Genomic DNA, 25457 nt, shown 5'->3' with positions numbered 1-25457 from the left:
TGTGCCAGGTGCTGCTGGGTGTTAACGCACCTTAATGACAGGCATATATTGCCTTGCTTATGTAGGGTGAGGGTGGAGGGAGACTAAGAGCTCCTTCCTTAAACATCAGCTTCTTCTGATGGCATACCTCAGTCTACAAAGGTGTCTGATACCTCTAATTCTTTTTTTTTTTTTTAACGTTTGTTTATTTTTGAGAGAGAAAAATAGAGCCCCCATGCAAGCAGGGAGGGGCAGAGGGAGACAGAGGATCCCAAGCAGGCTCTGCACTGACAACAGCAATCCTAATGTAGGATTTGAACTCAAACTGTGAGGTCATGGCCTGAGCCAAAGTCAGACATTCAATCAACTGAGCCATCCAGGAACTCTGAATTCTTGAAAGTTTTCTTTGTCTTTACTTCCGAGTGGCATTGGTTTAGCTTTTTTCACTCACATAAGTCAGTTACTTTTTGTCCGTTACTTTGCATCTTCCAAAAATTGTCTTATGCATTTTGTCTCTTGTCCTCCATTCTCTTTGTCCTTTGGGATTCAAACTTGTAATTCCTATAGTCTCATTGTTAGTATGATTTTAAGAGGTATAGTAGAAGTCAGCATTTAACCAGAAGTTCACCCTTTCTGCTGCCTACATGATAAAAGTCAAAAACCTCTTAGAGTAACGCTGTCCATGAGCCAGCCCTAACTTTATTACTCATCTTTTTTGTTGTTTTATTGAGTTATATTTGACATACAGTGTTGTGGATGTTTAAGGTGTAGTGCACATTGATATGATGCATTTATATTGCTGTATAATTGCCATAGCTCACACCTGTTGCATCACATAATGATCATTTCTGCTAGTGCTGGGAATGGTTGAAATCTAGTCTCTTAGCACATTTAGTGTTTATAATAGAGTTTTGTTGTTTATAGTCTGTGCTTGTGTTAGATCCAGGACTTACCGCCTAGTTGTAAATATGTACCCTGAACACCTCTCCCATTTCCTCACCCTCCAGTTCCTGGCAACCGCCATTTTATTCTTTTACTCACCATTTTACTAGCTTTTATAATTTTGGTTTTCTTAGATTCCACCGTAAGAGGTAACGTACAGTGTTTGTTTTTCTGTCTCTGACTTACTCATGTGGTATGGTATTCTCCAGGTCTATCTATGTTGTTGCATATGGCAGGATTTCCTTTTTTCCCATGGCTGAGCAGAATTCCATTGTCTATACATACATACATACATATATACCACATCTTTATCCATTCATGCATTGGTGGACACTTAGGTTGTTTTTGTGTCTTGGCTGTTGTGAATAGTCCTGTAGTAACATGGGAGCTACGTAGGTCTCTTCGTTATCTGCTTTCATTTCTTTTTGATCTATACCTAGAATTGGGATTGTTGGATCATAGGGTAGGTCTTTTTTTTTTTTTTTTTAGGGTAGTTCTATTTTAATTTTTTGAGGAACCTCCATACTGTTCTCCATAGTGGTTGAACTAGTTTACAATCCCACCAACAGTGCACAAGGGTTCTCTTTCTCCACATCCTCGCCGACACTTGTCATCTCTTGCCTTCTTGATGATCACTCTTACATTGTCATTTCATTGTGGTATTCATTACTCCTCTTCCTTCTCCCTGTGGCATATTGTTGTTCAGCTGCTCCTGAGTACGCTATTCTCTTTCATTATCCCATGCCTGTGCACAGTATGCTCCTTCTGGCTCTTACGTCTTTTCTCCTTACCTATTTAGGGAAAAGTCCTATTTATCTTTAGGCTTGGATCCCACTCTCCTGACTTGCCCATACAGATTTCAGTTTTCTTCTCTGCTCTTCTTAGCACATTCTTCTATTACAGCTGGTGTCTGCGTACTGGCTTGCATGGAACAGTCTTACTTGGCACCTTTTATCCTGTATGGTTATTAATAGCATCCCTTTTTACTCTCAATAGTGTGCCAGTTTGAATAATAAATGCATGTATAGCCCACTCCTTCTGTCATTTTCTTTGATTATGGATGTAATGTTTGAAGGTAACTCCTGCTTCATTTTGTAAACTTGAAAATCTGAGATGGTCTCAGCTTAGGATGATGGAGCTGAAAGATTACTTCTGGTATTCCTGTTATTTGGCATGCTAGAAGTGTGTATCACTTAAGTCACTGTAGTTGGATTTTTGTCTTATTTGCAGCCAAACATATTTCTAATACAAAAATAAACTATAAAAGTTGGTTTGGGGCGCCTGGGTGGCTCAGTTGGTTAAGCATCTGACTTTGGCTCAGGCCATGATCTCACGGTTTGTGGGTTCGAGCCCCATGTTGGGCTCTGTGCTGACAGCTTGGAGCCTGGAGCCTGTTTCAGATTCTGTGTCCCCCTCTCTGTTCCTCCCCTACTCAAGCTCTGTCTCTCTCTCTCTCTCTCTCAAAAATAAATACTAAAAACAATTTTTTTTTTAAAGTTCTGGTTTGCCTGGTAAAGAGTAAATGCTATTACCCATTTGGTGTATATTTCTTCACATACTTCCTAATGATATGTATACATGTGTATTTTATTTAACGTGATAAAATTCTATAAACTGCAACTTTTTCCCACAGACAATAGAAAATAGATTTCTATACCTACCAACACATGTAGGTGGAGAGCTACCTCATTGTTTTTTATTAGCTGCATAACATCATGTTAAGAGTACAGGTTTTGAATAATTATCTGTGGCATGAATCATTAAAGGATGCTAAAACTAGTGAACAAAAGTATAATGAGCACAGGATTTGTACCTAGCCTCCAAGTATCTTCTGGCAAGATATATATTAATTACAAAGGGAAGTGAGTAGTTTACAGTGAAGAAACGTGGCAGATACCATCTTAGCTAAGTGGCCAGACTTAATATCACCAACAATAGGACAGGTCAACATGTACCTCCAGATACAATGCTCCATGAAGAACACAGCATCACTTCTGTGGTATTCCTATCCAGTATGACATAAATTGGATTTAATCTTGGGGAAGCATAGGCAAACCCATATTGAAGGATGTGCACAGAATAACTTTGGCCTGTACTATTCCAAAATGTCAGGCAGGAAAGATAAGGATGGAGGAAATGCTCCACATTAAAGAGACATGAATTTCCTAATTTGATCATTGTAGTGTGATTATGTAAGAGAGTGATTATTTGTTTTGGAAAAATCACACAAGTATTTATTTAAGTTTATCTTGAGAGAGAGCATGGGCACAAGCAGGGGAGGGCAGAGAGAGAGGGAGAGAGAGAATCCCAAGCAGTTTCCACTGGGAGGCTCAAACACGTGAACCGTGAGATCATGACCTGAGCGGAAGTCTGCCGCTTAACTAACTGAGCCACCTAGGCGCCCCCTTACTGAAGGATTTAGAGGTAAAATGGCATCACAGGGTAGGACTTAGTCTCAAATGTTTAAGAAAACAATCTAGAGAATCATAATGCAAATATGGTAAAATGTTATCATTTGAAGAATATCGGAAAGGAATATGGGACTTTGTATTCTGAAATTTTTTCAAAATAAAAGTTTAAAAAGTACAGCCTGCAGGGATTGACGCCACCTAAGTTTGTGTTCTTCCTCTGTCACCTATACACTGGTGTGGTGCTTCTCTGCCTCAGTGTCCTCATTTATAAAATGTAGTTTGTAATAGTCCCCACCTCGTGAGGGTTAGTAAAGTTAATACAATAAAATTTTTAGAAGAGTGCCTGGCATATAGTAAGTACATAATAATGTTATTATTTATTAGTATCCCATTGTGTATACAGTAAATTACAAGGCACTTACTAATGGACATTTAGATTATTTGAAGTCTTGATGTGAATCATCTGTGACCATATTTTACCCTTCCTTGTAGCCCTAATGTGTTACTCAGTATCTGGTCTGTAGAAGGTACTCAGATTTGGTTGAATGAATCAAATCATTTCAGGAGCCTCTGAAATGATTTTTTAAAGCAATATTAAATTGTAACTGATATATTGCAATTGTTTTAGAAGCGATTGAAAACATTTTTACTTGATTAGACTGTTATATTATTAGCACAGTCAAGATTACTGGTTTAGTTGGAATGGCATTAAGTACTGGTATTGAGTGTTCTGCAGTTATGATTATAAATATTTTATCATTCTAAATTTTCTTGTGGTGCTGCATTGTTTTAAATACTGTGTTTTATAGAACCCTGAATATCCGTGATAACTTTCTGCAACTATATCTTGGCAGTATTGTAAAGTACAGTAAAGAAAATGGGGCTTTGTACCTGTCAAGATGCCTTAATTCTCTCACTGGATAACAGACTCTATAATGGCTATGGTTGTGTTTCGCCATTGTATCCCTGATTATCTAGTCCATACCAGCCACCATTGTGTCCTCAGAAAATGGTTCAGAAATGGATAAGGGAGGCAAAACTTTCCTTACTAATCTACACTTTCAAGATGTTGAATTCAAAAATACTACCCTTTGATCGCTACCACTTACTTTCTGGCTTCCCCTGCTCCTGCTATCCTTCAGTTCCACAGGAGACCTCCCAGATTCCCAGATGCTGTTCCTTTCTCTCTTGTGGCCTCATTTCCATGGTCCGCTGGTGAAATCATTCGTTTTCAGACACCCTTAACTCCCTTGCCCTTCTCATCTCATCATAATGTGTCACTTACATGGCAAAACCCCAACCATCTGTCTACTTGCTGCTTGCACCCAAACAGCAGAAGGCTGCTCGAGAAAACCCACATCTGTGTGTCTATTCTCACTTTAATTTTAGGACTGCAAATCTCAGATGGGCACTCAGCACTAGAGACAGTCCTATCTTTCAACACTTCGGTGTTAAACTTGGTTTCATAGCCTCTCAGGGACTTCTCCACATCTTTTCTCTCTCAAGACCTCCGTTGCCAGTGTCAGCTTACTTTGTACCTTAATGAAATATTTGATGGAATCAGACATAGGTAGGAGTACCTCATCTTCTCACAACCACACATGCTAGCCTGTATTGGAACCCACATCATCTACCTATTATCTTGTGAAAATTATCTTGTGAAAATCCTTGACAATATAAGCTCAGCATCCACTTGTGTTCTCCATTCTGTTCCCTCTTGCCTGCTGCAATCATTAACCCGTCTCTGTATTGCATTGTTAGTGTCTCTTTCTCTACTAGATTATTCTTATGGCATATAAACATGCTTTAAATATCAATCAGTTTAAAACAAAATACCACAGTTCCTTTGATCCCATGACTCCTTATATCTACACTGTCATTTCTCTGCTACCCTGTGCAAAAAACTCCTTGAGTGAGCTGTTAATGTTTACTTATTTTACTTTCTCCTTGTCTCTTCTCACCCTCTCGTACATTTTTTTCTTCCACTGCACAGAAACTGGTCTTAACAAGGCCCTTAATGATCTCCATTTTGCTAACTCCATTGTTTATACTCTGCAGCTTTTGACTTCATTTGACACAGTTGACCTCTCTTTGAAATACTTCCTTCTCATCTTCCTGATACAGCTGTCTCTTGGATTTCCTTCTTCCTCATTGGTTAGCACATATCTCGTGTTTGCTCCTCTAGATGCTGGAACGCACCTGGGCTCCTGTGTCCCTTCTGCTTCAGTTGATGTCCTCTGGTTCTGCTCCATATTATACCAACTCTGTGCTGATGAAGCCCAAATTTATGTCTCTAGTCCTGATTCCTCCCCTGACTTCCAGACTCACGCAAGTGCCTTCCTGAAATCTTCACTTGGATAACTAAATTATAAACTTAATCAAAATTGTACTCCATTTCTGCCTTTAAACCTACTCCTCTGAAAGTCTGCCCCCTCTCAGTAAATTGTGCCATCATATACCAGTTGCTCAGACGAAACACCTGAAAATGATCCTTGATTGTGAGGTTTACCTCCTACTCCACATTCGCGTCTTTGGCACATCGTGTAGGCTTTACCTTTTCAATATATCCTGATTTCAACAACCTCTTATCACCTCCAGTTATAATCTCAATCCAAATCGTCATCAGCTCCTGCTTGTACTGTTGGGTAGTGTCCAGTAACTGGTCTGTCTCCCTGGTTTCACTTTGATTTTTGCACTTGTTAAATCTACAAGGTTTCAGGAATGATCTTTTAATGGTAGCATCTGCTTATGTAACTCGGTCTGCTTCAGTCCTCCAGTGATTTAGACGAAGTTCTCATTACTGAGGCTAGTATTTATTTACATAGACCTGCGGTATTCTATCATGTGAATGCTTTTCCTTAGATGCAGTGATTCCTTTTGGAAAACGTTGCATCGATGGGGCTTACTGGTGTGTTTTGTTTCATCTTCACGGTGTTGGCCTACTTAATTTTTTAAAAATGAGTAACATTCAAAAGTTGGAGGATTTTATGTTAAATTAAGTTTTTGTTCTGAAAAACACTAGTTGTGCCTTCATTACTCAGTAAGATAAGTAGTGGCTGGCTTCCTTCAGATGAAGCATGTCTTCTCCACTTTGCCACGGTGTCCACCAGTCCCACAAGTATCCTGAGCCAACTTGATCTACTTAGGAAGATGATCAGGAAAACAGCCCCTGTCCTACAGTAGGTCATCATTCAGTTGACAAATATATTTTGAACAGTACTTTGTGCCAAGTACAGTTCTAAGCCCTGGAGATAAAGCAGTGAATACAACAAAGCCTTAATGTCACTGATCATGCATTCCTTGAGACAGATAGTGTGTCACTAAACAAATACATCTCGTCAGGTGTTGGTAAGTTCTATGTAGAAGAGTAAAGCAGGCACAGGGCATGTAGAATGGCGGGGGATGCTGTTTTAAAGAGAATGCACAGTGCAAAGCTCTGTTTTGAGGTTTGACACGGGAACAGAGGCTAGAATACAGTGAGTGAAGGGGCTTTGGAGATCTTAGGAAGAAACTCCTTGTAGGGAGGGGTCAGCATGTACAGAGGTCTTGAGAAGAGAACGTGTTTGATGTGTCTGAAGGATAATAAGGCCTGTGTGGCTGCAGTGCAGGGATTGTGGAGAAGAATGGTAGGTAGAAGGAAATGAGGTTGTAGAGGGAAGCTGGGCCACATGGTGATTGATGGAGGGCCTCAGTCCATGTAGGATTTTTGATTTTCCTGTGAGGAGGGAAACAGTTGAAAGGTTTTCAGTAGGAGGTGATGTGAAATGACTTATTTTAAAACAACCCTTTCGGCTTCTGGTGGTGAATAAATTGTAGCAGGGATAAGCATGGAAGGGGGGGCCCTGTGTGGAGGCAGTTGTGGAAGTGAGAGGCGGTGGTGCCTTCACCAGAGACAGCTGTGAAAGCCGGGAGCTGCGCTTAGATGAGAAATTGGAAGTTTGAGTCTGTCATCTGTTCTGATGATCTGATACAGAACGTGGGAAAATGAGAGGAATCGAGGTGAAGGTTTTCAGCCAGAGTAACTATGGGTGGATAAAGGTGCCATTTAGCAATGTGGTAAACACTGGGAGAGTTCCTTTTTAGACGTGTAAAACGTGAGAATCCTATTTGGTGACCAAGTAGGGGTAGAGCATAAACTTTACCTAGAGGATAAGCTCACAGCTTTGTAACACAACATGAGATTTTTAAAAGTCCCAATCCTGTGAGTCCTGTAATAACACTAACAGTTCTTTGAACCCAGGGACTTTGATGTTTATTTGTTTGTTTTTCTGTCTGTAACCTATAGTACATGATATAGATTACATATAGATTACACTGATACTTTTAAGAATCCAAAAATTCTGCTATAGTTCTGGCCCCTGCTGTAAACGCCTGTTATTCCATTGTATTAGGCTTCTATATATGTGTTAAGAATTCTAACATGACAGAAACATTCCTTTAATAGAGCTTGTGACTTAATAGAATCAGCCAAATGATATTAAATTTCTAGTCTTCAAAGTGAGTCTAGCAAACTACTTATTTGTTAATGTCTCAGCAGTGTTTTAAATGACTTTGCAGGTAGGAATCCATGTATGAATAACTTTTTCTTTATAGTGGGGCTGAGTGGAAATGTGCTTTTGCTATCACTTTGAGTAATTTTATTTGAGAAGGTTTAACCTTTGTAGCCGAACAGTGTATAAACAAGCATTTGATAATTTTTGAATTAAAAGTCTTGTTTAAATCTTTCAATCTTATCAAGCAGTAATTTCTGTGTATTTACTGTTCACTTGTGAATGTGAGAATACTCCGTAAGTGTGAATTACTATTTTCTGATATTGTCATAAGCATTAACCTTATTTTGCAAATGAACATACTAAATGCAGGTGTATTTAAATTGCCTAAAGACAAACAATTAAAGATGGAGACAGCATTAGAATATGATGTTTTAAGGATACATTATAGGGAAAACGTGGATGTATATAGATAAGCTGATGACATTTCACTACTGTGTTCATATTAGCAAATTGTGATTTTGTAAGAGAAATCTAATAAAAGGTTTTGCTAGTACTCAAAGGCCTAATTATTGCTTTCCTGTATAGGAAGATTTTCAATCAATGACTTATGGATTTAAAATGGCTAACAGTGTGACAGACCTTCGAGTGACAGGTAAAAACAGTTTATACGATGATTCACAAGTTTTGTGTTTGGATTTGTTTCCTATTTAAACTCATGGTCTCTCTTTCTAGGCATGCTAAAAGATGTGGAGGATGACATGCAAAGAAGAGTAAAGGTATTTTCCATCTCTCATTGCTTTGCTATAGGATCTTTGAACTCTTCTAAGTGTGAGGTTACCTTTAGCCAATTACAGCTAGTGAAGGGAGGACCACCCTCTTCCTTGATATATGCTGTGTCTTTTTTGCAATGAATTTGAAGACAACTTCACAGGAGGAGTTTCTGGTGAATTAATGTACCTTTCAAGTATTGAAAATGTAACCTTTAAGATGTTTCACTTTTTTGCCAGTGTCTTAGAATTACACTCTGCTGTTTTAAGAATATTAAATATTAATATTCTAGAGTGTTAAGTTCCTCAGAGGTAAGGACTGTCGTCTTCAACTTTGTATCTTCAATAGCTAGTACAATGTGTGCAACACAGTAGAAGACCTCAGTAAATGGTGGCTCCCCAAATCTGGTGAAAGCCTTCTGTGAATAATATCCTTGAGCCAGATGATGTGACGATTTGGTTTGCACAGAGATTTAAAAAAGGAAAAAAGTTCTATTTCTGCTGTTTTTCTACACTCGTATAACACAGCATGGTTGTCACAGTGATTATATATTATTGCCTTAGTTGATATTTATAATTGTGCAGTGAATTAGGCAATAAGTTGCATACAATGCCCTAGTTTTAGATGAGGAAAACACAGCTTAAAGGAGTTAAGTAAGCTGTCTGAGATTAATACAGGGCATGCCACTAGGAAGTGGCAGTGTGGGGCTAGAATCCTGATCTTCTGCCAGATCTTCCCATAGTACTGCCCTGCAGTTGTCAAAATAGTCGTGTGTCAGTCATGTATAAACGAGAGGTTTTGCATTTTAGTGTAGAATAATCAGTATTTACAGTGTGACTTTATTTTTATGATGTGATTTTTATAAAGGTTACTATTTTTTTCTAACAGGGCTAGTTTTGAGAGTGTCAAGACTTTCAATTAATACATCGTTTTAAAAAGAAAGAAGTACCGTGTGCCACATGCTTTTACTTATTTCATTGTTTTGCTTTTGCTGTTTTTAATACCTTACTCTTCCATATGATCTTTATAATTTGTATCAAAATGAACTTTCTGTATATAGTATTAATAGGAAAATAAATAGTAGATACAGCTTTTTTTCTTCCAAATATTTTTCTTAAAATCAGATTCTTGCATATACTCAATAAATTAACTTAGTGCTTTATTTTGGTATTTATAAACTAGTATTTCTACAAGTTTGTGTTTATTTTAATTCACCTTTTTTAAAATTTTAGAGTACTCGAAGTCGACAAGGAGAAGAAAGAGATCCAGAAGTTGAACTAGAAGTAATTGAACTTATTTTCTGGTAGATAATATCAGAGAAGTCTACCTCTTAATGTTGTAGTTTTATGAACTGCGTTATAATTTATGGAAGCCCTTTTTAAGGTATTTCTTTAAAAGTTGGACATTGCAAGGGATTTTATTTCCCTTGTATTTATTTTGATAGAATGATAGTACACCTCTTTCAAATACATGATTTCAAAGCTCTTCAGTATTCCTGTGAGGTAGGAAGAAAAATGATTTTTTACAGATGATACACCAAAACTTGGCAAAACTCAAGAACTTGGACAGTATGAAAAGTTGCTGAACCTTTGTCAAGATCCTTAATTTTCTGACTCTGCTTATAGCATCTTTTTATTATTCCTGTTAAAAATGCTAATTCAGGGGCACCTGGTTGGCCCAGTCGGTTAAACATCTGACTTCAGTTCAGTTCATGATCTTACGGCTCTTGAGTTTGAGCCCCATGTCGGGCTCTGTGTTGACAGCTAGGAGCCTGGAGCCTGCTTTGGATTCTGTGTTTCCCTCTCTCTCTCTGTCCCTCTCCTGCTCATGCTCATTCGCTTGCTCTCTCTCTCTCTCAAGAATAAATAATAAAAAAAAAAATTTTAAATGCTAATTCAGTTTTTGAGATACCAATGTAACTTTTGACTTAAGGAAAAATTCATCCCATTGATAAAAAAGTTTTACTTTATATCTCTATTTCAGTAGAATAGGTTTTATGTTTTCTGCAGCTCATTTTCAGGCATTTAAAAGACTGTAAGTGAAAGTGTGTGTAATATAGTAAGTCATTAACATTGAGATTTAGGACTTAAAATACCATATTTGAAAATGAAATTTCTTTGCCAGACTTTGCATCTCTTAACTTCTAGTCCTTATTTTTTAGCACCAACAATGTTTAGCAGTATTCAGCAGAGTGAAATTCACTCGAGTGTTACTGACAGTGCTCATAGCCTTTACTAAGAAAGAGGTAAGGGCATTTACTATAATCTATTTTAGTGGGTTATTTATTTTTTTTCCCTTTGGGGGGATAGAGTGTGTTATTGAAGTAATTCTGAGGCTTTTCCATCAAAGCACCCCCAACCACACATATACAGAATTGAGCATTTGGTATATTTTTATCTGGTGATTTTATATATATTTGTGTGTGTGTATATTATCACATATATATAATATTACATATATATGTAATATTAGAGTAGCCCTGATAATTTTTTCAAAAAGTCACATGAATTTACATTCTGCTCCATAACATATCCGTGTCTGTTGTTGGTATATAAATATATTTTATATTACTTGTTAATGGATATAATAATAGAAGCTGAAATTGCTTGTGGGTAGTCTTGTTTTGTGAATTGAAAAGGAGAAAGCAAAAATGGGAATTTTAGGTAGACATCTTTCATTCAGTTAAATAATTAACTGTTGGATTTGTGTAGAACCAGAAGTAAGCCCTAGATGGTGAATACTTTTTCTTTGTGTGTATTTGCATTAATTGAAGTCAATTACAAACTAATATGTAGATAGTTAGAAAGTGGTGAGTAGAGAGCCAGCCTTTACCATTGATCTAAGTCTGTTGTTTTCCTGTTTTCTTTTTTTTTAATTTCAACTTAATGAATAGCATAGGAGAAATGTTGAAATTTTCCAGTTGCCTGAAACTCGATTTTTTTTCCTTTCTCTTTTTTAAATATAAGATGAACAGAATAAGCCAGCATTGTTTCCTGTTAGTTTTTAATGGCTCCTACAAGATATAAGAAGGGGTAAAAAACTAATTTCTATCCTAACAGGATCTGAGCATCCTGTATTAAGTGAATAGTTTCTGAAAACCAATGTCATTACAACATTTAATTTCATTATTGTTTATAGGATTTTCCTATTTAATGTATATCTTTCAGTGAAAGAATATGTAAGAATGTTTTTGGTGATTTATTTGCTAGACCAGTGCTGTTGCAGAAGCTCAAAAATTGATGGTTCAAGCAGCAGATCTTCTTTCTGCCATTCATAATTCATTGCATCATGGCATCCAGGCTCAGAATGATACTACAAAAGGAGGTAATTGTCTGTTTTACTCTTTTTCTTTCTTACCCATCCAGATTATATAGTTTGGTTTGTTCTAAAATTTCGTGTAAGTCAGCCTGTTGGGACCATGAGATGTTTTACTCTGTAGACTTACATAAAATGTACTATAGAACTTGGCCATCTCCTGTATCTTACTGTTTGGGCTCTGAATATTTACCCTGTCTGGTGATCATTCTGTGATGTCAGCATTATATTCTTTTTTTAATCACCTCTCCCCTTTACTCCTTTGAGAGATCATCACCTCAATTACATAGTATTCCCTGAATACTTGGCCTAGATATGCCCTCTGCGGCCTCATTGCACTCATACATGCCTGTGTTAGAACATGTTTTTAGTATATCACATTGTAGTTGTTTGCCTGTTTGTCTTTCCATGACAGTATCTTAGGCCAGGAGCTGTCTTATTTGTGTATCTCTGAAGTGCTTGGCACATTGTTGACAGTAGGTTATATTTACGAAATATGTCTTAAAATGAAAGGAATAATGTACCTTTTTGTTGTAAAAGTTGCAGCTGTGTTAACATTTTAGATAATTTGTAGCAGTAGTGATTCTTCAAACTCACTATAACGAGATGATATTTATATTCTCTTTTTTTTTTTTTTTTTAAATTTTTTAACGTTTATTTATTTTTGAGACAGAGACACAGCATGAACGGGGGAGGGTCAGAGAGAGAGGGAGACACAGAATCTGAAACAGGCTCCAGGCTCTGAGCTGTCAGCACAGAGCCCGACGCAGGGCTTGAACTCACGGGCCACAAGATCATGACTTGAGCCGAAGTCGGACACTTAACCAACTGAGCCACCCAGGCGCTCCTTATATTCTCTTGAATTTTGTACTTTCGGTAGATGAATTATATGGTATATTAATTGTATCTCCATAGACTTGTGATTAAACGAAAATGGAGCCAGGGGCGCCTGGGTGACTCAAGTGGTTAAACTTCTGACTCCATCTCAGCTCAGGTCTTGATCTCAGGGTGATGAGTTCAAGCCCTGTGTTGGGCTGCACACTGGGTGTGAAGCCTGCTTAAAGAAAAAGAAAGAAAGAAGGAAAAAAAATGGAGTAGTGTTTTCAGAATTTGGGTGAGGGGATATATTCTAATCTCGAATCCTAGTTTCAAGGTATCATTTAATTGTGAAGGAAGATAACTGTAAGTAAAATCTCCACACTAATCTCCCCAAAGCTTTTTAAGTTACCACTGGGTAAGTGCTCCAAAAAAAGGACTAAGGGGATTCTGGGGAAGATGGCAGAGTGGGAGGATCCTTGGATCCCCTCATTTCACAGATACACCTTATAACACCCACATCAGTGTTAATTACCCAGAAAACCACTGGAAGCCTGTCAGAACAACTCTCCATAGCCAGATAGAGAGAAGAGGCCACATGGAAGAGGGTAGGAAGGATGGAGACGTGGTCAAGAGTTAAATGGATCATCAGGGCTGTCTGTGGGAATGAGTAACACTGAGGATGCGGAGAGGGGAGAGCAGCAGACCCCACATCAGGCAAAGGGGACCTACGCTGGGAAGATAAATCCCCATAACATTTGGCTTTGAAAACCAGACGGGTTTAACTTCTTGTGTTCATACAATCAGTGGGGCTTAACACCTGGAACTTTAAAAATCAACAAGCTCAGCTCTGAGCCAGAAGGCAATAGGAAATTGAGACACTGCCCTTCAGGAGACAGCACAACAGCCCTGCTGAGATATTGCATAGAAGCAGCAGTTTGAAAAACATCTGAGGTATACAGGAACAAGATTTATTTGCTGGTCTCTGAAGTATGCTGCAGGAGAACAGATCTTTAGGAGACTTCTCGAAGAACAAAAGAGCTGGCGGGTGCCATTTCCCTTCCCGTCTGCCCAGCTTAGATAAACAGTCACGGGAACCAGTGCAGGATACACACTCTCCACCTAGCTTGCTAACAGCACATCCCACCTCTATGGTCTTCTGCCACCCACAGCAGGAGTTTTCCAAAGCCACTCTATTTCCCTATCACAACAGACCAGCACAAACCTTGGTAACACTGTATGCCCCTCCTTGCATTCACCAGCAGACCCGCCCCCTCTAACACTTCCTCAGCAGGAGTCCATCCAGAGTGGTGCCTCAAGCATGACAGCGTGCAAGCATCCCCAACAGGGATCGGCACCTCTCAAAGTGACTCCTACCCTGGGAGAGGGAAAGATAACCACACACATTGGTCTGACTGTAGGCCCTGCCCACCAACAAAAGCTACTCAGGGGAAGACACAGGGAAAGTGGCCTGCAGTACTCTGTGACCACGGCTCTGGCAAACGCCTGGTCTGACCCACCTCAAACCCAAGGCAGTGGCAGACTGGTTCGTGAACAACACAGGCACCAAACCCTGCTCACAACAGGCAAAGAGAGTCATTGCAGATGACTGCACTGAAAGCAAACACAGCTTAGTAACAACAGTAGGGTGCACACAACACATATAGACACTCTGAAGCACCAGGTTCTGGTGTACAGAGGACATTGTACTATGGTACCACAGGACCTCTTCTTCATAAGACCGCTAGTGTCAAGAGCAGGAGACATAGCTGAATTTCCTAAACATAGAAGCAGCCACACAGAGAGTTAGAAAAAATGAGGAGAGAGGAACAGGTCCCAAATGGAAGAACACAGAAAGAGACCTAAATGAAACTGAGGTAATAGGCCTGTTATGCCATTCTGAATAATGGTTATAAAGATACTTACCAGACTTGAGAAGAGAGTGGGAAATCTCAGCGAGATCCTCAACGTGGAGATAGAAAACGGAAGAGAACCCATCAGACGTGAAGCACTCAATAACTGAAATTAAAAATACACTAGGGCGGGCGCCCAGGTGGCTCAGTTGGTTAAGCTTCCAACTCCTCAGGTCATGATCTCAGGTTCACAAGTTCGAGCCCCATGTTGGGCTCCCTGCTGCCCATGCAGAGCCCTCTTTGGATCCTCTGTCCTCCTCTCTCTCTCTCTCTCTCTCTCTCTCTCTCTGCCCCTCCCCCACTTGTGTGCTCACTCTCTGTCAAAAATAAAAATTTGAAAAATTAAAAAAAAAATAGAGGGCATAGATGGTAGACTAGAAGAAGCAGAAGAATAGATAAGTGACCTGGAGAATAATGGAAAGCAGTCAAGCCAAACGGGACCAAAAAAAAGAATAATTTAAAAAATGAGACGTAGATTAAGTAGATTAATATTGTCAAGTGTAACATTCACATTTTAGGGATCTCAGAAGGAGAAAAGAGGGCAGAAAATTTACTTGAAGGAATAATAGTGGAAAACTTCTTGAATCTAGGGAAGAAAACAAATCCAGATCTGGGAAGTACAGAGAGTCCCCAACAAAATCAACCCAAGGAGGTCAATACTAAGATACATAGTAATTAAAATGGCAAAAACTAGGGATAAAGAAGATTTTAAAAGCAGCAAGACGAAAAAACAGTTCTATACAAGAGAAACCTGATAAGACTATCAGCTAATTTTTCAGCAGAAACTTTGCAGCCCAGAGGGAGTAGCATAATATATTCAAAGTGCCAACAGAAAAAAACCTGCAACCAAGTCTATCTAGCGAGGCTGTCATTCAGAATAGGAGAGCTAAGAGTTTCCCAGACAAAAGTTGAAGGAATTCTTCACCATTAAGCCAGCTCTATAAGAAATGTTACTTTTTTTTTTTTTTAAATAAGAAATGTTAAAGGGTACTCTGGTGGAAAGGAAAGACTATAAACAGGATTAAGAAAAGTAGGAAGCACAAAAGTTGTAAAGTAAGTACAGTTAGACATCAGTCAAGGGATTCACAAAAGGATGGAAAGTATGACACTGTACACCTAAAACATGGGGGAGAGAAGAGTAAAAATTTAGTGCTTTTAGAATGGGTTCAAACTTGGGGCACCTGGGTGACTCAGTCACTTGGGCGTCTGACTCTTGGTTTTAGCTCAGGTCATGATCTCACAGTTTGTGAGTTTGAGCCCCACATCTGGCTCTGTACTGACAATGTGGGGCCTGCTTTGGATCTTTTCTCTTTCTCTCTCTCTCTCTCTGCCCCTCCCCTGCTCACGCTCTCTCTCTCTCTCTCTCTCTCAAAATAAATAAACTGAATATATATATATATATATATATGTATATGTATATATATATATATATGTATATGTATATGTATATATATGTTCACACTCAACTGACCATCAAATTAATATAGATTACTTGGTAACTTGTATAGGTAGCTTGTTATAAAAACATAATAGTAACCACAAATTAAAAACTGGTAATAGATATACATAAAATAGAAAGAAATCCAAATATATCATGCTATTTCAAGAAATAATAGAGGAAGGAAAGCGTCACTTAAAAAAGCCAACAGACCATGAGAGAAGAAAGCAAGAGAAGAACTACAGATCTGACCATAAAATAATAAGTACATAACTGTTAATAGTTACTTTGAATGTAAATGGACTACATGCACCAATCAAAAGACATAGGGTGGTGGAATGGATTAAAAAGCAAGATTCATCTATATGCTGCCTACAAGAGATTCATTTCAGACCTAAAAACACATGCAGATTGAAAGTGAAGGGATGGAAAAGCATATATCATGCAAATGGAAGTGAAAAGAAAGCCAGGTATAGTAATACTTAAATTGGACAAAATAGATTTCATAACAAAGACTGTAATGAGATAAAGGATATTACATAATCATAAAGGCAATAATCCAACAAGAAGATACGACAGTTGTAAATATTTATGCACCCCAGATGGAAGCACCCAAATACATAGAGCAGTTATTAACAAACATAAAGGAAATAATTGATAGTAATACAATGATAGTAGGGGATTTTAACACCCTACTTACCTCAATGGATAGAACATCCAAACAAAATCAACAAAGAAACAGTGGGTTTGAGTGACACATTGGACCAGATGGATCTAATACATTGGGAACACTGCACCCTAAATCAGTAGAATGCACATTCTTTTCAGGTGCACATGGAACATTCTCCAGAATAGATCACATGTTAGGCCACAAAACAAGTCTCAACAAATTCAGAAAGATTAAAGTCATAGCATGAATCTTTTCCAACCACGATGGAAACTAGAAATCGACTACAAAATATCTGGAAAGAACACAGATACATGGAGGTTAATAACATACTACTGAACAGTGAATGGGTCAACCAAGAAATCAAAGAGGAAATAAAAAAATAAATGGAGACAAATGAAAATGAAAATAGTGGCTCAGAATCTTTGGGGTACAGCAAAAGGTGTTCTAAGAAGGAAGTTGGTAGAGATACAGGAAAGAAAAAGCAAGAAAAATCTCAAACAACCTAACCTTACACCTAAAGGAGCTAGAAAAAGAACAAGGTTGCCTGGGTGGCTCAGTCAGTTAAGCATCCAAGTCTTGATCTAGGCTCAGGTCATGATCTCATGGTTTGTGAGATCAAGCCCACGTTTGGCTCTGTGCTGAGAGTGTGGAGCCTACTTGGAATTCTCTCTCTCTGCCCCTTTGTCCCCTCTCAGAATCAATAAATACATTTCAAAAATAGAAAAAGAACAAAACCCCAAAAGAAAGAAAGGAAATGATAAAGATTAGAGCAGAAATGAATGAAATAGGAACTTAAAAAAATGATAGATTAATTAAACCAGGAGCTGGGTCTTTGAAAAGATCAACAAAACTGATAAACCATTAGCCAGACTCCCCAAAAAGGAGAGAGAAAGAGAAAGGACTCAAAAAATGAAAGAGGTCAAATAACAACCAACACCACAGAAATACAAAAGATTATAGGAAAATGTTATATAAAATTATATGTCAACAGATTGAGACAATCTGGAAGAAATGGATACGTTCCTAGAAACATAAACTATCAAAACTGAAGCAGGAAGAATTAGAAAATTTGAACAGACCAATTACCAGGAATGAAATTGAATCAAAAATCAAAAAGCTCCCAACAAACAAAAGTCCAGGACCAGATGGCTTCACAAGTGAATTCTACCAGATATTTAAAGAAGAGTTAATACTTCTTCTAAAACTATTCTAAAATAGAAGAAGGAAAACTAAATTCATTTTATAAGGTCAGCATTACCCTGATACAAAACCAGATAAAGAAACTACAAAAAGAACTATAGGACAATATTATTGATGAATATAGGTGCAGAAATTCTCAGCAAAATACTAGCAAACCACATTTAACAATACATTAAAGAAATTATTCAACATGATCAAGTGGAATTTATTCCTGGGATGCAAGGATGGTTCAATAGATTTGCAAATCAATCTACATGATGCATCACGTCAACGAAAAAGGTTAAAAACTGGGATAATTTCAATAGATGCAGAAAAAGCATTTAACAAAGTACAACATCCATTCATGATTAAAAACAAAACCAAAAAAGTAGGTATATCTGAATATAATAAAGGTCATATATGAAAAATGCACAGCCAACATACTCAGTGCTGAAAAATTAATAAGAGTTTTTCCCCTAAGGTCAAAAACAAGACAGTGCTGTCTACTCTCACTACTTTTACTCAACATAGTACTGAAAGTCATAGCCGCAAGCAGTCAAAGAAAAAATAAAAGGCGAGCAAATTGATACGGAAGAAGTAAGGCTTATTTGCAGATGATATGATACTGTATGTAGAAAACCCTAAAGATGCCACAAGAAAAACTAGTAGAAGTGATAAATGAATTCAGTAAGGTTGCAGAGTACAAAATCAATAAACAGACATCTGTTGCATTTCTGTACACTAATAAAGTAGCAGAAAGAGAAGAAAACTGTCCCATTTACAATTGCATCAAAAATAATACCTAGGGATAAACTTAACCAAGGAGGTGATAGACTCTGAAAACTATATAAAATGTTGATGAAAGAAACTGAAGATGGCACAAATAGATACTCTATGCTCATGGGTTAGGAGAACAAATATTGTTAAAATGTCCACAATACCCAAAGGGATCTACACATTTAACATAATCCCTGTGAAAATACCAACAGCATTTTTCACAGAACTAGAACTGGTCATCCTAAAATTTGGTTGGAACTATAAAAGACCCTGAATAGCCAAAGCAACTTGAAAAAGAACAGAACTGGAAGTATGTGAATCCCAGATTTCAAGCTATGCTACAAAGCTGTAGTAATCAAAGCAGTATGGTACTGGCACAAATATAGCCACATAGATCAATGAAACAATAGAGAGCTCAAAAATAAACTCATTTGACAAAGGAGACAAGACTATGCAATGGGAAAAAGACAAGTCTCTTCAACAAATAGTGTTGGGAAAAGTGGACAGCTACACGTAAAAGAATGAATCTGGGCCACTTTGTTACATCATACATACAAAATAAACCGTAAAAATCCTTGAGGAGAGTTGAGGCAGTAATTTCTCTGACATCAGCCATTAGCAACATTTTTTTAGATAGGTCCCCTGAGGCAAGGGAAACAAAAGCAAAAATAAACTATTGGAACTACACTAAAATTAAAAGATTCTACACAGCAAGGGAAACAAAACAACTTTCTGAATGGGAGAAGATATTTACAAATGACATATCTGATAAGGAATTAGTATTCAAAATATATTAAAAACTTCTACAGATCAACATGAAAAAACTCAAATCCAATTTTAAAGCAGGCAGAAGTCAGGAACAGACATTTCTCCAAAGAAGGCATACAGATGGCTAATAGACACTTGAAAAGATGCTCAACATCACTCATCATCAGGGAAACGCAAATCAAAACTACAATGAGGTATCATCTCATACCTGTGAGAATGGCTAAAATGAACACAAGACACAACAGGTGTTGGCAAGGATATAGAAAAAAATGAACCTCTGTGCACTATTGGTAGGAATGTGAACCAGTACGGCCAGTGTGGAAAGCACTGTGGAGTTCCTCAAGAAATTAAAAATAGAATTATCATATAATCTAGTAACTTCACTACTGTGTACTTAACTAAAGAAAAGGAAAACACTATTTCAAAAAGGTATATGTACCACTGTGTTTATTGTAGCATTATTTATAATAGTCAAACTATGGAAAAACATGTCCATTAATAAGTGAATAAAGAAGATATGATACACACACAAACAATAGAATACTACCTGTAAAAAAGAATGGTCCTTGCCATTTGCAACAACATGGATAGATCTAGAGTGTATAATGGTTAAGTGAAGTCAGTCAGGATAGGCAGATATACCATATTTCACTCATATATGGAAATTAAGAAACAAAACAACAAAGGAAAAAAGAGACCAACAAAAATCAGACTCTTAAATATAGAGAACAAACCTATGGATACCAGAGGGGAGGTCGGGGAGGGAGGATGGATTAAATAGGTGAAGGAGATTAAGAATACAATTACCATGATAAGCACTGAGTAACATATAAAATTGTTGAACACTATATAGTGCGTCTGAAACTTAATACTGTATGTTAATTTTACTGGAATTTAAGAACATAACTGGAGTAAATCAAGAAATGGGAAAACATGGAATTTTGGGAATATGAGAATCCAGCATAAGAGAATAATCAAGAAAATCCTGAGGGTAATTATGCAGTGAGATCACCAGATAGTAACTCAACAGTGTATACATGGTGAAAAAGTTTAGCTTGGAGACAGTCACAAGGCTCTAGGGGAGATGTCTCAAATATAAAACCTTTCGTCACCAGTGAAATCAATACAATAGCTGTTGTGTTTAATGTAGTAAGAGTTTTAGACAATTGGCAAATGATTTGGGGTTGAAATGTTAACTATGTAGAAAGAAGGCAAACATAAAGTAAGACAATGATTAACTGCAAAATAAGCCTAAAAGTTAGTTATTTCCATGTTTGCAAAGTTTTCTGTGGCCTAGATATGAATATCATTTACATAATGGTGTACATGTCTGAATATTGATCATGATAAAATTGTGATTTAACCGTATTAGAGATGAGGGGGTGGCAGTGTATATATGTATATAGTTTATATGTGTTTATAGTATACATACATATATCCGACTTCTTGAAGATGAAGGAGTAAGTCAGAGATAATGTGTAAAACTGAAAAAACATGGAGTAGCATTATAAGCCTGTTATTTGGTGATATGGGGGTAAGTTCCAAAAAAAATACCCAAGAGGAAGTGGAAGAGATGGCTTCATTTCATAATATGGCACCTCTAACCTCCTGAGGACTGAGCTTGGTGCTGAAACAGAAACTTTGCTTCCTTAGTCTGGTTGATTTTATTTACCAGCTGGCAGTGTACAAGAGAGATGGGAGCTGACTTTTTTAAAAATCACAACCCGTTAGGCCTGTGCTGTGACGTACTCTTGGCGAGAAACTTGAGTTGTTTACTTTTTTTTAGTTGAGATACAGCTGATATATAACATTAGTTCCAGTTATATACCATAATGTCTCAACATTTATATTACTCTTAGTTAAAACATTTTTCTTGTTAATAAAAAATCCATGCACACACAGTCCCACCCATGTGGGTGTTTGTGTATAATCCAGAAGACTTCTGGTTTTGGATGTTAAAGATGTCTGCAGCTTCTCTACACAACCAACTGAAAACTATAAAGAACATAAGAAACAGAATCCTCCCAACTTCTTAAAAAATAAGAAACCCTTATAATACAAATAAAAATAGAAGGGCTTAAAAAAAAAAAGTGAAGGGCTGCCAAACACATTAGCAATAGAACCCAGATGAGGGAGAACATTAAGAATGGATTCCAAGATTTCTTGGTGTAAACATAAGTTGACCAGCAAAGCACATGTTTTCCAAAGTAGTTGGTGTAATCTGAAAGACAAAACCAGGGACGCTTTTGGAATAAGGTAAGAGTTGGGTATTAAGTTGGCTGTGGGTACCTGTCTGATTAATATCCTGGGGATACAAAGGAAGTAGGGCCATGCAAATGCACTAAAGATGTTATTCCTGCAAGATGAAGAGGATGCTAATTAGCAAGCTAACAACTGGTAATTTTTGTTCAATAAAGGAGATAGATAATTTCCTTTGCATGCTTACATAGGCACATCATATGGGGCTTAACTGCAGGTCAGTGAGGCTTCCTGTTAGTCTAGAGTACTATTCTTAACATCTCAGCCAAATAATTGCCTCAAGAAGCATTCATTCAGTGATGTGATATTAAAAAAGCAATTGCATGATATTTATACACAAATATTCCAGAAATTTAATGAACAAAGAAACACAAAAGGCAGATGAAAAACACAGACCAGAGACATTGTTCTGCACAACTTCAAAGAGTTTATTAAAAAATTATAAAACAAGACTGCAAAGCAGGAATACTAGAAATAAAGTAAAAAATAATAACATAGTACAAGTGAGCAGGCAGAGTCCAGCTAAGAAGGAGAAAAGTCCTGAAAGTGAAAACAGTAAAAATTGGACTGCCTGGGTGGCTCAGTCAGTTAAGTGTCCAACTCTGGATTTCAGCTCAGGTCATGATCTCATGGTTCATGAGGTCAAGCCTTACATCAGGCTCTGCAGTAAGGGCACAGAACCTGCTTGGGATTCTGTCTCTCTCCCTCTCTGTCTCTGTGCCCCTCCCCTGCTGGTTCATGCTGTCTCTTTCAAATAAATAAACTTAAAAAAAAAAAAAAAAGTAAAAAGTATGCTACCCATTGCTGAAAAGCTGCAAAGGACATGGAGATCAGGACTGAGGAAATAACTAAGCAAAAGGAAAGTGAATAAAAATAGCCAAAGAAGATTCAATATATTCATAATTGGTGTCCCTTAAGAGAGTAACCAAATTATGGAACAGGAAAGAAAATCTTAAACATTTCTAGAAAGAAGCAAATACAATTAAATTTACAGGCTTAATTGGAAGCCTGTATAATGACATAATGTCCTATGCAACATTGGTAAGTATTAATTACTTCAGATATAAAGCAACAGTTATGTGTGCAGCCTGACTTCAGAGTCCTTCACGTCAGCATTCAACACAGAAAGTAGAACAGAATCTAAAAGTTCTTGGTTAAAGAAATGTGATCTAAGAATGTCATATCTCTTAAGTGCCACTCAAATATTATTAAAACTTGCAAGGACTCTGGAAATATTTTTTCTTTGACTTTCCTGGGGGAAAAAGATTGGAATAAAGAATGAAATTCAACTTACTAAGGCATAAATGGAAAAGCTGTGGCATAAAGGATGAGCAGTAAGTAAGTAGTAAATCCATTTCATTGTAGGAAATTGGTTTTACTAAATATAACTGAAGTGCCATGAACCTTGACAGTATAAAAGTAATCACTTAAAAGTCAAGAGGTAAAGGAGGAAAGAAGACTTTTTCTTTTCTTTTTATATTGTTTTTGTCCAAAGACACTAGTTAACAGTCAACAAATTGACCACAGAAATATAGTTAGATTTAAATATATAAAGGTAACTGTGATGGAGATAATTCTAATTTGGTGGGTAAAGGGAGGTGAAAATCATTGATTTTCATGGGTGAGGAGTTTAATAGATACCTGTCTGAAGATATAGAACATTAGAGATATTCAGAAACTTAGTTATTAAATTTAAGAAAACTTCTCAATTATCAGAAAGAAAATATGCCAAAGTAAATGGTAGTGAAAGAAAAAATTAAAAGCAGTGCAAAGGACAGCATATATTTCCTGTGACATGGGAACAAAACCAAGAATGGTTTCTTGCTGTTTTTTCCTTCTGCTCTTAAAAAAATTCAGTCCTGAAGTCTTGAAGTTGGCCTGAGCAAGCAGGGACTTGGTACTGGAGCAGGATGTTGGAGGCTGACCCAGGATTAGGATGGTGTCGGCAAGGGAACCGTGTGTTGCAACCATGTGGTTAGGAAGGATGCGATCATAGCAGGACATTCCTCAGGGCCATCAAAGCCTGTGTGGGGTGAGGATAATGTCTGTGTCAGAATGGTAGTGGAGTGAAAGCAGGCATAAAGAGGTGGTCCTAGAACAAGATTTTGGATGTAAAGTGGCTTGAGAGAAGACAGCATGAATGGGCTGCCTGGTTAGATTCACTGTTTCTCGAATGAGGTGAGAAAGGGTATCTGCACATAGGGCAACTGACCTTGAGATGTCAGAGCCTAGGCAACATCAGGAGGGTGACTACATGGGAACAATTTGGTTCAGTGTGTCAAAAGCCTAAATAGGGTAAGGAGAGTGGGGGCAAAGGGGAGGGGTGGGAAGCAGCCTAGTGCAGGATCTTATAGCCTAAAAGGAATGTGGGAGCCCAGACAGGGTGAGGAGGGCATGTGAGTGTAGCCTGGCCTGGAGTGTTAGAAGCTGAGGCAGATTAACAGAGGCAGCTAGGTGCCTGGCTGTTGGAGACCATGCAAGGGAAGAAGGGCATCTGTGTACGGAGCTGGCCTGGTGTGGGGTCTCAGAGCCTATGCATGTTGAAGAAGCTGTTTCTGTGGAAAGGTGTCCAAGTACAGGCTGTCAGATCAGAAGCAGAGTAAAAAGATCATCTATACAGGAGGATAGCCCAGCATTGAATTTCAGAGCCTAAGCAGAAAGAAGAGGGTGTCAGAATGGAAAGGTGGCTCTGTGAAGGGAGTTGTAGCTGAAGCAGGCTTAAGAAGGGTATCTGTACATAGAAGTGGCCTGGCATGGAGTTTCAGAGCTTAAATGGGGTAAGGAATCATCTCTGTGGAAGAATGACCTGGCTTGAGGTACAAGAGCCCAAACGGTGTGGGTATTGTGATGGCTTGGCATGTCAGAACCTAAGTAAGATGGGAGCACATCTGTGTAGGGGAGGTGAGTGTCATTGATAGGAGATTGTAATGGGCTAAGTTATAGCCCTAAGCATCAGAGTCCTAATTCTCACGACCTTATCTTGCACTTGTCCTTAGATTATCTCGTTGGGCCCTAAATACTGCCTAGGTGTCTTTCTTAAAAGAGAGGCAGAGGGAGATTGGACACACACACAAAAGGAGAAGACGATTGGGGCGCCTGGGTGGCTCAGTCGGTTAGGCGTCTGACTTCGGCTCAGGTCATGATCTCGCGGTCCAAGAGTTCAAGCTCTGCGTCAGGCTCTGTGCTGACAACTCGGAGCCTGGAGCCAGCTTTGGATTCTTTGTGTCCTTCTCTCTCTGCACATCCCCCACTTGCACTTTGTCTCTCTCTCTCTCTCTCTCTCTCTCTCTCTCTCTCTCTCTCTCACACACACACACACACACACACACACAAATAAATAAATAAACATGAAAAAAAATTTAAAAAAAAGTGATGTAAAGACAGAGGTAGAGATTGGTGTGAGCAGCTGTAGACCAAGGAATTCTAATAGCCACAGAAGCTGGAAAAAGCAAGGAACAGACTTGCCCTTAGAGCCTTTGGATGGAGTGCTGCCCTGCTGACACCTTGATTTCAGCCCATGAAACTGATATTAAACTTCTGGCTTTCAGAACTGAGAGAATAAATGTTTTCACCCACTTTGTGGTAATTTGTTACAACAGCCTTGGAAACTAATACAAAGATAAACTATAGTGAAATTGATCAGATATAAAAATGTATTGAGAATCATGGTATGCCCCGTTTCTCAGTTGGGGAGTTGAGTTATGCTAATTTCTAGAAAGGGAGGAAAGT

The 25457-nt window shown here is 38.0% G+C and overlaps 1 protein-coding gene across 3 annotated transcripts in view; it reads left to right on the top strand.

The window, feature by feature from the left end:
* Positions 1–25457, top strand: part of NAA35 (N-alpha-acetyltransferase 35, NatC auxiliary subunit) — a 102798-nt gene that overhangs the window by 28251 nt on the left and 49090 nt on the right. For all 3 annotated transcript variants that reach the window (XM_040450277.1, XM_040450278.1, XM_040450276.1), the window contains exons 7-11: positions 8411–8477; positions 8558–8601; positions 9826–9876; positions 10755–10838; positions 11803–11917. In XM_040450277.1, coding sequence (XP_040306211.1) covers positions 8411–8477; positions 8558–8601; positions 9826–9876; positions 10755–10838; positions 11803–11917 — 361 coding nt within the window. The remainder of the gene's footprint in view (positions 1–8410; positions 8478–8557; positions 8602–9825; positions 9877–10754; positions 10839–11802; positions 11918–25457) is intronic.

The sequence above is a fragment of the Herpailurus yagouaroundi genome, unplaced genomic scaffold, assembly GCF_014898765.1.
Source record: "Herpailurus yagouaroundi ecotype Mexico unplaced genomic scaffold, PumYag 201, whole genome shotgun sequence".
Lineage (NCBI taxonomy): Eukaryota > Metazoa > Chordata > Mammalia > Carnivora > Felidae > Herpailurus > Herpailurus yagouaroundi.
Note: the sequence above shows the minus strand (reverse complement) of the source record. Positions and strands in the feature narration are given on the sequence as shown.